The 12,902-nt window shown below is 31.4% G+C and overlaps 1 protein-coding gene across 5 annotated transcripts in view; it reads right to left on the reverse strand.

Annotated features, from left to right (window-relative positions):
• Positions 1-12,902, reverse strand: part of LOC106469144 (golgin subfamily B member 1-like) — a 50,913-nt gene that overhangs the window by 21,641 nt on the left and 16,370 nt on the right. For 3 of the 5 annotated variants that reach the window (XR_002612810.1, XM_022397573.1, XM_022397575.1), the window contains exons 4-8: positions 9,700-9,822; positions 8,624-8,749; positions 6,508-6,611; positions 3,376-3,494; positions 1,181-1,287 (exon numbers count right to left, since the gene is read on the reverse strand). Coding sequence is in view for 4 of the 5 variants with exons in the window: in XM_022397573.1 (XP_022253281.1) it covers positions 1,181-1,287; positions 3,376-3,494; positions 6,508-6,611; positions 8,624-8,749; positions 9,700-9,822 (579 nt within the window). In the remaining variant the exon portion in view is untranslated. The remainder of the gene's footprint in view (positions 1-1,180; positions 1,288-3,375; positions 3,495-6,507; positions 6,612-8,623; positions 8,750-9,699; positions 9,823-12,902) is intronic. The other 2 variants (XM_013929607.2, XM_022397574.1) reach the window with 2 other exon arrangements.

The following is a 12,902-nucleotide window of genomic DNA, read 5'->3' on the forward strand; positions in this document are numbered from 1 at the left end:
GGAATATTGTGGTCAGTCTTGGGCTCCTTACCTTAGGAAAGACATTGAATTGTTGGAAAGGGTTCAGAGAAGTGTTACTAGAATGTTGCCTGGGGTTGTCATACAAGGAGAGGATGAAATCTTTCAGATTGTTTTCTCTTGAAAAAAGAAGAGTTAGAGGGGATCTGATTGAGGTGTTTAAGATTGTAAAGGGAATTGATAGTGTTGATGCATCATCATCTTTTCATATTTAATGATGAAAACAATAGGACTAGCGGAAACAAATATAAATTTTGGCAAGGTAGGAGTCATCTTCAGTTAAGACAGTTTTATTTTTTGGAGAAGGTGGTTGGCTTTTGGAATGGGTTGCCTTCGAAAGTTGTGGAGGCAGTAAGTTTATATGAGTTCAAATTAAAGTTTGATAATTATATGAATGATAAGGGCTGGCTTTAAGACTTTTTTATAATAGCTTCAGTTTAGTTCAGAGGATGGGACAGCCAAAATGGGCCAATAGGTCTCATGTTATCCCGAAACATTATGTTATGTTAATTGGCTTCCTTTAAGAAATGTCTTAGTTAATCAGGATTTGTTTGTATTTTTATAAATACTGTAAGCTTAGTTTATCAGAGAAACCAATACTTTGTTGCTGTAGGAAAGTTGCTGAGGTAGAAGGATTAACATGCCCTTAGTTATATTATCTATAAGTATATCAATATGTTGTTCTCTGAGTGATTATTTCAGTGTTGACATCTATAATCGAAAACAAGTTTGAGTTCAGTGGTATACGTGAGAGTAACATGAATTTAACAACTTTTCATTTCAAGGATATAGTGTTTACTCTCTTAAGAAAAAAATCATTCCTACTCTCCTGTGCTAAGTGGCATTGGGCTAAAGTGTGTTGAAATACTCAGAATTATTATTATTACTTAGATTTTAGAATTTGATATGCAGGTGTGTATTCAACATCTGAAAAATACAAGCTCATGGTGACTTGGTTAAAGAAACTGGACAAACATTTGATAATGGCCATAAAAGTTAGTTTCAATCCCTGGTATCTGAACTAAGTATTAATTTCATGTTTATAATAAAAACTGTTTGGATTTGTCAAGTTAAAACTAGCATGAATAATATCAATATTTCATATCATATCATACACAGTGGATGAAATTATTAAACAACTGATCTAAAATCATAACAGTACCTCTGTTTTTAAGCATTTGAGTTGGTGTTGTTTCGAGGTTCCATCAAGAGCACAAAAGTTTCCATTATGATTGTCTATACTTGTTTCAAGTCTGTCTTGGCCAACTACTGAAAAGTTATTATAAGAATATTTTTTTAAAATTAACTTAAACAACGAGATGAATAAAATTTAAATCTAATCTGAAAGAGCCTCTAAGTAACTTGTAATTTTTAACTGTTTCAAGAAATCTTACAGTTCATTAACTTGAGATAAAACTTGTGAAACATATATATATGTATATATTCCTTTTGTTTAACATGTATCAGTTTAGATATGATGCTAGTAATTAATTGTTTTTAGAATATCAATGAAAGAAAATATTTTAATGAACCACATTTCTTTAGCTCAAAAAGTTGAAAATTGGAAAAATAAAATACTTAATATAGTATTTTTATGATAAAATTTAACAGTAATTGATTGATTTTTTTGGTTGTTCTTCATTGTCACTCAAGATCTATTAAATAAAAACTTAATAAAAAAGCACATGCATACTAAATTATACTTTTATGATAATGAAAGCCTTAAAAAGTCAAACATCTTAAAAATAAAATAAGCTACTTATTTGTAAAATTCATAAATGTAACATAAATTTCCTGTTACAATAAACTAACTTCCAAAATTAAAATAACCTTGTGTTTCAATGAAGAATTATTAATATTCCAAGAAAGAGTATAATCAGAGCCATCTCCTCCTTAATCAAGTTCTTCTCATCAACAATAATAAAAAATAACTTAAAATATCATAAATAAAATTTAGCTACACTTTAATATTGTTAAATAATCAGATAATAACAACATTTCATAAGCAACTGTTAACCTATTAACCCATCCACTGCAGTTGGGATGTATATTTCTTGGTGCTCCCACCCCCTCACACTGCAACTGGGATGTATATTTCTTGGTGCTCCCACCCCCTCACACTGCAACTGGGACAAATGTTTCCCATTATCATTCAAAATTGCCACATGTGACGTATGGGATTAAAATGAGTTGGAAAGTATTTACTGGCATCCCACCTAATGTTGACTGATATATGGTTTCCCTCAATGTTTTCCACTCAGACCTTCAATAACCAACAATGTGCCCAAGTAGAATGTACGACACCTGCGTGCTGACCGTGCCCGCATCGCTAGAGCGGCAAGTAAGTAACCCTAATTACTATATAAATATGCTTGATGTCCTTGACTCAGATAACTTAGAAAATAGTGAAAGTGAGTCAAGTGGTGTTCAAATGCATGATGATGAAGAGGCAGAGACAAGAGGATGTTAGATCTTCATCTACTGATGATAGTCAAGATGATGAACCTGGACCCAGCAGAAGAAGGTGTAAACAGCGTCGACAATGAGAAACATTTGTCCCAATCACAGTGTGAGGGGGCGGGAACACTGGGAAATATACGTTCCAGCTACAGTGGATGGGTTAAAAGCCATATAAGGTCCAAACACTACTCACATGATACTTTTAAGTTAAAGCAAAGGTATTTCACAAATCAAAATGCATTTTATTCCTAAATATAGGAAGTTACTAATAATAGATCTTTCACACAGGAATAACTACTGTATCTATTTTACCATCCACGTTTAAAGAAAGTTTACTGAAAGTTCACAACTTTTGTTATTGAATTAAGTCTTTCTTTAAGTGTTGACAAAAACTTTGCTCATGTACTTTAGAGAGGCAAAGTTTTTGTCTTTTTTTTTGTCTGATAACAGAAAACTATGTCATTGGTAAGTCAACTCAAAAACACATATGCAAAATACATAGGTTAACTCAAATTGTATAGTAAAAAAAGAGGAAATTATAATACTGTACAAATCAATCTTTTGATAGAAGAATTCAGTATGGCCACTAAGTTTTTTAATTGTAATTAAACTGTAATTTTCACAAAGTCTATAATTAAACCAGTATCCAATTTGGACGTAACGCATTTATGAAATACCCTCAATTTAAATGGTAATTCAAGTCACTACTTAGAATTTCACCAATGCAAAGCTTGGATTACAAACAATAACTTTTCTTTAAAAAAAAAGTGGATAAAAACAGATATTCATTTTTTTTAAGATTTATGATGAATGAAAGCAAAAAATTGTACAATAAAAATCAAAGATGGCAGAAGATATTACATAATATGAGCATAATCTTAGTGTTACAGCATTTACCTGTGTTCTGCTTCCGTAAATGCTGCTGGTTCTCTGCATTCAAAACACTGAGCTTATTTTCCATTGCTCTCAACATCATATCTTTCCTTGCATTTTCTTCAAACATCTTCTCAAGTTTTCTACTTAAAACAATACATCTTCTCACACACACAAACTTCACGGTGAAATATAGTAATAATGTCAAACCCTTATTTCTTTAAATACCTTTAGTCTGTCACTTACATAACTGTTGTACTTTCAAGTATGAAATATGACTTCAAGATGCACAGTTTCTGATGAAGTAAGAATAACTATAAATAATGATGGGAAACTCCTGCAAAAAGTGTAACAAAGAGTTCACAAAATAGTTAAAAGATGCAAAGATATTGGTACTATTTATTTCAAAAACCGGAAGACCACCTAAGATTTTCAGTTCAAATATTGAGTACCATAGGCTACTTCATTCAGAGACATATGTAAATCTAGCAGCTGTGTCACTGCAGAACTTCAAAATCTACTGGTGCTAAAGTTGACCCTTCAACAGTTGCATCAAGGGCTGAATGGGTGCACTGCAGCAAGAAAACACACATTCCAGAAAGGTAACAAACAGAAGAGACATAAGTTTGCAAAAACCCAAAAAACTTGGACAACCTTTATGTGGAGAAGAATACTTTGGTTTGACTAGTCAAAGTTTGAGATCTTTAGAACCAATAGGCCCTATTACACTCATTATAGGGGGTGTTGTGAAATTAGTCGTTGAGCAAGGGTAGGGTCCAAGGTTGGTCATTTTGAATGACCTTGTAACCACAAAACTATACATAACTTTTAACACAGTAGGTATATCTTCTATTAAACATTACAAGTCTATATGTCAGTCTTCTTTTCATCATACAGCTTCATAGTTCATTTGCAAAAACCTCCTAAATGAATATCAAATATTTATTTTTGCTAAAACTTTATATTATCTGTTATTTTCTCTACCCTAACACTAACTGTAGCAAAATTAGCAATTTACATGCAATAAAAAGTTGAAAATTATGAAATAAAATCAACATTGCCTTCTTTTTTTCCCAGAATGACTCCAGATTGTAAGAGACATTTACAACTATTTGCCTTAACAACATCAGCTTCTAACTTTTCCAAAATTGATTTCTTTCAATTTTGTGGTTTTATTAATGTACTTTGAACCCTCACTGTACACGAAAAGTCACTGTGGTAGAGCTTAGGGTAAACAAACAATCGGGTTAGAGCCATGCAACTCACATACCACACCCAATCTTGTGAAGCTTTTTTAAATTTAAATTTTATTATCTAATCTAACAAGTTTCTAATTTTTACATTTCTGATGCTTTTGTTAAAAATATGTATAACAATAAAATATTATAAATAAAAACAACAGCTTTAGCACTTACTTCAACATTGAGGTTATTTGCACTCAGATGCCTGCCATGCTTCAGTAAACCTAATTTTTTTTTCTATGTTGTTTGATCAAAAAATAATTCAGGTAGCTTTCAAAGATGAATTTTAGAACATGAAACTACAAAAGAATGTCCTAAAACAATGATCATTTATTTGGCTGAACAACAAAAAAAAAAAATGCATGAAATTTGTGGCTGTCTGTCTATGTATGCCCACCTGAAAGGAATAACGAGTTTTCTGTAGAGGGGAAAACTCTCTACTGGTTATAAACATGTCCATCAAATAAGGACACATCATTTAGATAAATGCCTTGAAAAGTATGAGAAGAGATGGTTCTCTATGGTGTGTTTGACAACTTTATTTAAACATTTCCTTATGAAATTAAAAGTTAAATAATATAAAAATTTCAATTACCAACTAACTTTCAATGTCAAGTTTACTGATATACATTGATAATAAGGTTGTTTACTTAAATATTGAATGTAACTCTGTAAAAGGTAGTGACATATATTTTGACCAAGCCCAAACACACAGCATTAAATGTGCAATTAAGAGAGGTTGTAAAAGATGTCCAATAAAGGAAAATTGAAGAGGCCAATCTGGAGAAATTCAGGAAACTGATGTGGAACAACTAATAGAAGACTTCAGTCCTATTTGAGGCCTGTTATGTAGCAGATATTGAAAGAACCAATGGTAGAGATTGGTGAAGACAAGCAGTAGTACTGACTCCAGTTACAAACGAAAAGAAACATGGACAACGGGTAGTAACGACACTATTCAGTTAAATCTGTTCTCTAGCATCTACCATAGGTCAGAAAAACAAAAACTACCCATGAGAGAAAGAGGGAGTTATTTCAAATACTTTAGCTTTTCAGAAAACAAACAAACCAACTGAGCAGGAAGGAGAAAAAAAAGAGACTGAACACGAGTTGAAGCCAAACACAGGTGAAGATGCTCAGGTAATGTCTGAATCTGGTTATAAATAATACTAGAAAAACACAAACATCTGAAGAGGATGTAGGGGTGAGGGGGAGTGTAGCTTTAGGACCTTGAGAATCCAGACTCCAGTCACTAAATTCACATCTAATATCACAATGCTGAGCATGAATGAATTATCCACATAACCAAAATTATGATGTAAAAGACACTCCAAACCAAAGTAAAAATATGGCCCAAAGTTAGTACAACATCTCACAATCAAGTAAAAATATGGCCTAAAGTCAGTACAACATCTCACAATCAAGTAAAAATATGGCCTAAAGTCAGTACAACATCTCACAATCAAGTAAAAATATGGCCTAAAGTCAGTACAACATCACAATCAAGTAAAAATATGGCCTAAAGTCAGTACAACATCTCACAATCAAGTAAAAATATGGCCTAAAGTCAGTACAACATCTCACCGAAGCTGTCATTAAGTGAACAATCAAGTAAAAACTACTTAAAGAGAAGATATCAGCTTTTGACAAAAAAAACAACAACATTAAAATAAAAATCTACACAAAGGCAAAAATGGAATAACAAGCTAAATCATGGTATTACAAAAAACTCTAAAATGTAGTAATCATTAAAACATACATTCCACAATAAATAAAATAAAATCTAAAATAATCACAAGTCATATTTACTTTATTCCATTGCTTTAGAGAAATAAAAGACAAAAGGGTATGAAGTACTCGTACAATGATTCAACAAAAACTAGAGAGGTTTATGATTGTTTTAATAAGGACATACATTTGGAATTCCTTAGTTACATATTCAGTGTTTCTCTTCACTTCTTCTAGCTGCAGCTGTTGAGCTTTTAGTTTCTTTTCCAATTCAGTTTCAGTTGCATGTTCCTTCAACAAAATAACTTAATTATTAATTAACACATGCAGTTCCTAGTAGAGTATTTAAAGATATAGTAAAGAATGGATCAGAAAATACTGTTTTCAAGAAAAAAAACTTTTAAAGATTGCCTTTAAAACTTTTTGTAAAGTAAACTAATTACTTTAATCTTCCATTGTCCCTAAATCCTGAAGAGTAAGTGAGCAGTAATTTAGTAAACATATCAAACAAATTACAAGAGAATACACCATTACAAGACATGATAATTATTAACTTATTAACTTTCAAAAGGATATTTTGGTAAACAAACATTCCCTGGAATTTCTCTTTTCATTTCATTGATAAAGGTATCCAAATATGAAAAACAATCAACTACACAAGAGCATCTGCTACTCTTTGCAGCCAGTTACCTTGGTTACGTGGTTATCCCAAAAAGAGACAAAATATTGAGCAAAGTGTAGTTGCCAAAGCAGCCCAATATCAGTCAAGTGCAGAAAAAAAAAGTCTCTTGGGCTTAAAGAGATGGGAACAATTAAGTGATGTTTCAACTCCCCCTATTCTTCAGCACCTGAAGTTTGCTTATGTAACAATTACGAACCACAAAGGGACCATCTCATGACATTACCCATAATGCCTCAAATGAAGAATACTCTACTCAAACTTGTGCCTGCCCTTTTAAGTATTGTGGGCAAAACAAGATGCAAGTTAATAAACTGTATTTTTGGGGGTTTTGAAAAACTTTAAAAGGTTAAGTACCAGATTATGAATGTAGAAAAATAAACCACTTTTGGAACAAAATGTTACCACAAAGAATGTTTTGGCACTTTCATGTGTCTTCTTCAGTCCTACACATTAATCTGTGTACAACTGTAGAGTACACACAAAAATGTAAAAACTAGTTTCCTAGTCTTTGTGCTAATAAATTTTTTTCCAAAAGTGGTTTATTTGACTATGTTCATTTAGCCAATATAAACAGTGCTGTACATTATTTGCTATCAGATTATGTTTAGCAAATCAAAATACTTGTTTTTTTTCTAATTCTATAAAAATGAGACAAATCAACTGACTAAAAACGGCATAACAAAGAAACTGACACAGTTACAACACTTAGATAGGTTAACACAATAATGGTTTACCTTCTGGATTTTTTTTTCTACTTAACTAAAAATTATTGACTTCAAAAACAAGACTTTTGTAATTCTATACTTTTTAATTTCTAAATATTTTTAGTGATAGAAAAAAAAAAAGAGTTCAAATCATTGTTACCTCATACAGGAACATTGCAATGTTCGGCTAAAGTTGGCATTGGTAATGAACTAAATGACAGAATAGATTTGACTATAGAATATTTATTTGTTAACCCTTTGTGTACGGGTGGGGTCAAAGTTCACATGCCATAGCATTTTACAAAGTGCCATTCAACACAGTATTATGTATTTGGTGTTAAGGTTATCAACTATTCATTTTACCCTACACTGCTGATTTAGAAACAGTTTGTGGTAAATATACAGGGATAACAAAGAAAACTGTAGATATGTATTTTGTAGGTTCTAGAGGTTATGCAAAAACCCATATGCAAATTGTACAATAGACAAAAGTATTTTTATTCCTCCCACAAATGTCACCTTACACTCCAACTTGTCAGAGTCTGAGTCAAACTGACATCATTATTTCAAAGATATATTCTTGAGTACAAATACTAAGGTAATCTGATCTTTTGTGTACAACAGACTTGTAAATTTTACTAAAAGCTTACCACAATTGCAGAGATATGTGTAGTAAATTCGGAATTATAGTAAACATTCCTACTCCAACATGATGTCGGTCCATTGAACTGACCCTGTGCACATTCGGTTATAAAAAAAGATGATGAGGTCATCTAACTTTAAAAGTGTTTTCAGTTCCATAATATGAACCATAAAGAATAAAACATGCTTTTAAAAAATAAATTTATTGCTGTTTTGAGGTACCTGTTTCAATAAAAAAATTATGAATACTAGTTTTATTGATAATGCTCACGTACGTTATCTAGCTTCTCATACAATTCTCTCATTGGTTCATTGTTTCTTGTTTTCTTTTCTTTTGTTTTAAAGTGAGCTTGTTGTTCCAAAACCTTGGAAAGTTCCTTTCTCAGTGATTTGATTTCATCCTACATTAACAAATATGAACCATTTTTACATCAATATTTTATGCTTAACTTTTGTTTCAAAAACTGTTTTTTAAGAAAGATTATGACTACTTAAAGTATCTAATAACAGTAAAATTTTAACATTATATAACATAAGTTGTAAGATATGTACTTTAACAAACCATACTGCAAAGACAAGTTCATTTACAGACATATAACAAGTTTTCCATATTCTTTAAGTCTTGTAGGTTACCAATTTTAACTATATAATTTTTTTGTGTGGATAAACTAAAAGTACGATTAAGCTATAATCATACAAAAGTGTACATCAAAGTTTGGAGAGTTCTATGAAAAACGTGTGAAAACCCTAATTTATTCAAATATCAACTGTTACATTTGCAGCTATACACTCAATATCTGCGCCACATGACTAGGAACATTTTTTAAAAATTACTTTTGTATTTATTATTCATGAAAACTTAGTTATGCATGAATAGTTATGTTTAAAATACAAGCTCGCTATTAGCTAAAATCTAAGAATAAGGAAGTTATGGTAACTAAATCTGGTAACGGCTGATAATCATGCAAGTGTTATTTTTGCAAATGATTTGTGAAAGTCTTTGAATGGATGCATGAAGAAAATACGATAGAAAAACTACAAACACATGCAAAAACTAGCATAAATTAAAGCAACTTACAACATCATTTTTTGATGTAATTCTTGACGAATGTTTTTGAAGATAAGTAATAGAAGCACTAGAATAAAGCAAGTCAAATGTCACATCCAAATGGCATAAGCATTAGGGAATCTTTCCTAATTATTTCCAAAACTAAAACCTTTTGAAGTAAATAATAACAAGTAGAGTTGTAAGCAACCTATAACTTCGCAAATATGTATATAAATTTTAGTCTGCAACCATCTGGCAAAAACAAAATATTACCCCTTCTAATCAATACATTCTTTGTTTTACCTGAAGGAGAAGTTTTTCCTTCTCTAACTTTTTCTTTTGAATTGTAAACTCTCTTTCTTTTCTAAATAATTCTTCTTCCAGTTTTTCTACGTACAATCTTAAATGATTCTTAAAATCTTCTGCCTGTCGAATTAACCAAAAACTGATTACACTATAGTGAGTAAACAAAAGTACAATAATCTGAATTTAAGAGGATTTTATTCACAAGTCAATCATCCAGTTAAAAACAATGCATTCTTCACTCATTCATCAATCTTGACCATTTTACAGATCTTTCCAAAGTTAAATTTACAGTAGATGTAAAGTCTGTTGTTGACATGCAAGAACAGCTTCAAGCAGAACAGTAGTTCCAATCGCATATAATAATCAACCCTAAAAAATGGTTTCCACAGCAAACAGCATTCTCCAACCCTAAAGAACATTTAAATTGTACATTTTTTAATAAGTATAATAATACTGATGCTACTCCTAATTTTTATGTTCTAACTTCTCTCTTTACTTAATGTTCTCGAGTTTTTTGTTTTTTTAATAACTGTTAAATGTAGCATTGTAAGTTTTACGATGGACAAGTGCTGCTGTAAATTGTTGGTATTTTGTTTCAGATACTGAAGACTGAATTTGTAGAATTACAAAACGTTTATCTGTGTCCCTTTTTAAATAAATAAACAATGTTGTTCGTCGTAAGTGTCATAATCCTTTTTATTACCGAGACACAGGTATTTTAAACCCAGTTTGGATTCATTATTAATCCCAATACTATTATAATAACCAGAATAGATTGAAGCACCCTCAAGGACATTTCAAGAATGCAAGTAAATTATTCATGCCTCCACCTCTTTCAAAATATTTTATAATTATGTTCCCATTTCATGCAACTTGTTTGTTTTCAGACACATTGATATGCAAAGTACCTTATGTGGTGAGTTGATGGAGAAAGTAGAATCATCTATGGTGTAATTTTTATTCTATTTTCATTACTTAACTATCACAAAGTCTTGAATACTTAAAACAAAATACTCCACAAACAGAAAACTATTTGAACTGCCTCAACAGTCAACACTCAAATTTCTCTTCTCCTCAATCCATTTGGTGGAGAATCCTAGCAACCATAACAATGAAATATTTTAAGGAAGATTATTATTAGTTACCTCATTTGGTCAACAATTAATGTGCATTGTTGTATAAAACTATTACAGATTTTAAATTGCACTTTATTTTTTTATTTATTTTTGAAATCTAAGTATTTCTACAAGTGAAATTATTTAAAAAGTTCAATTTCTCATCTATATATCTTCCCATAGCAACTGATGCCAATTATATTAACAGAAATTGTGGTTAATTAGGCCAGGTACCAATTGCATGCTGATTACGTGGCACATCTCTAATGTAAATGCTATCTCTGCTTTAGTTTCCTACATTGCATGGGGGTCCTGAAGGGCCAGATAAACTTAAGAATTGCCAAGAAAGGGAATAAATGTAGGGCCCAACTTTTGTAGTTATACCACTACTTGTAGCTGTTTATCAGAAAGGGTTTTAAGTTTAATTTATGTTCCCATTTTTCTGTACGTTTCATTTACTTGAATCACTTTATATGTTGGTATCTTTGAGAACCCTTGCACTTTCCTGCTTGTTTGTGGAATCCCATGTCTCTACGTGTACGTGAGTTTACGTTTTCCTTTGTGGAATCCCATGTCTCTACGTGTACGTGAGTTTACGTTTTCCTTTGTGGAATCCCATGTCTCTACGTGTACGTGAGTTTACGTTTTCCTTTGTGGAATCCCATGTCTCTACGTGTACGTGAGTTTACGTTTTCCTTTGCCAAACATAACACTTTCTTTACTTAAACCTTTTCTTCAAGCAGTTTTTCTGAGCTCTGCCCACAGTGGGGAATCAAACCCTAAATTTTATCATTGTAAGTTTGTAAACTAACTACTGACTCACCAAGGAAGGTTAAAATAGGTCTTTACATGAGTTATTAGATTAGTATTGGGACTGATAAAAGATCATATCTGAGCTGTAATCACATGTCACAATAACAAATGAACTACAGTTTCATAAAGTGGTATTGGACATTGTACCTGGCAGGTGTTGCTGAAAATGTAACTAAGTCAGAAAATCTCATTAAATAAGTATTTTAAACAAACTCATCAGTGATGCCATACACATTTTGTTGTCTCAAGGTATCAAAAGGTTGTCACAAGCACAACAGAAAGTTAATGCAAACTAAATAACATCAAAGTTAACAAGCTGTTTTTTAGTTTTAACTGGTAACAAACTATAGAAAATGAACGGGAGGATAAGAAAATCAATGAACCATTTTTTCTAGGTACTTAAGGTTTTAGTAAGTAAAGAACTCTCGTGTATATGAGAAAAATAAAACCACAGACAATGAATGTGTAAGTAACCAGGCAGCTCAAAGTTTTAAATACAAAAAACAGAAAGAACAGTGATGTGAAGAATCCAACAAGATAAATTATTCAAGTTATAACACTAGGAACATGTTAATAGAGCACCCTTTAGCTATTAAAACAAAAACTGAAAGAACAGTGATGTGAAGAATCCAGCAAGATAAATTATTCAGGTTATAACACTAGGAACATGTTAATAGAGCACCCTTTAGGCTATTAAAAACAAAAAACAGATAGAACAGTGATGTGAAGAATCCAACAAGATGAAATTATTCAGGTTATAACACTAGGAACATGCTAACATGGCACCCTTTAGGCTTATAATAACAAGTTTCACAGTTTGAAAACAAAGATTTCTCATACAAATTCTTCTCTAACAGTTGAGGTTAAAGAGCACAGTACAATCACCTGAGTGTATTAATAATGTCAGCTGGTTATACAGATAGAGGCAAAAATGCACCTCACATAATGATGAAGAAATTTTGAAAATTAAAATAAGCTAATGAAAATAAACAGGAGTAGAACTGGTGATTAACTTGATTAATCAATAGATAAACAGGAGTAAAACTGGTGATTAACTTGATTAATCAATAAACAAACAGGAATAGAACTGGTGACTAACTTGATTAATCAATAAACAAACAGGAATAGAACTGGTGATTAACTTGATTAATCAATAGATAAACAGGAATAGAACTGGTGACTAACTTGATTAATCAATAAACAAACAGTAGTAAAACTGGTGACTAACTTGATTAATACAATAAACAAACAGTAGTAAAACTGGTAGATTAA

The sequence above is a fragment of the Limulus polyphemus genome, unplaced genomic scaffold, assembly GCF_000517525.1.
Source record: "Limulus polyphemus unplaced genomic scaffold, Limulus_polyphemus-2.1.2 Scaffold3324, whole genome shotgun sequence".
In the NCBI taxonomy this organism is placed as follows: Eukaryota; Metazoa; Arthropoda; class Merostomata; order Xiphosura; family Limulidae; genus Limulus; species Limulus polyphemus.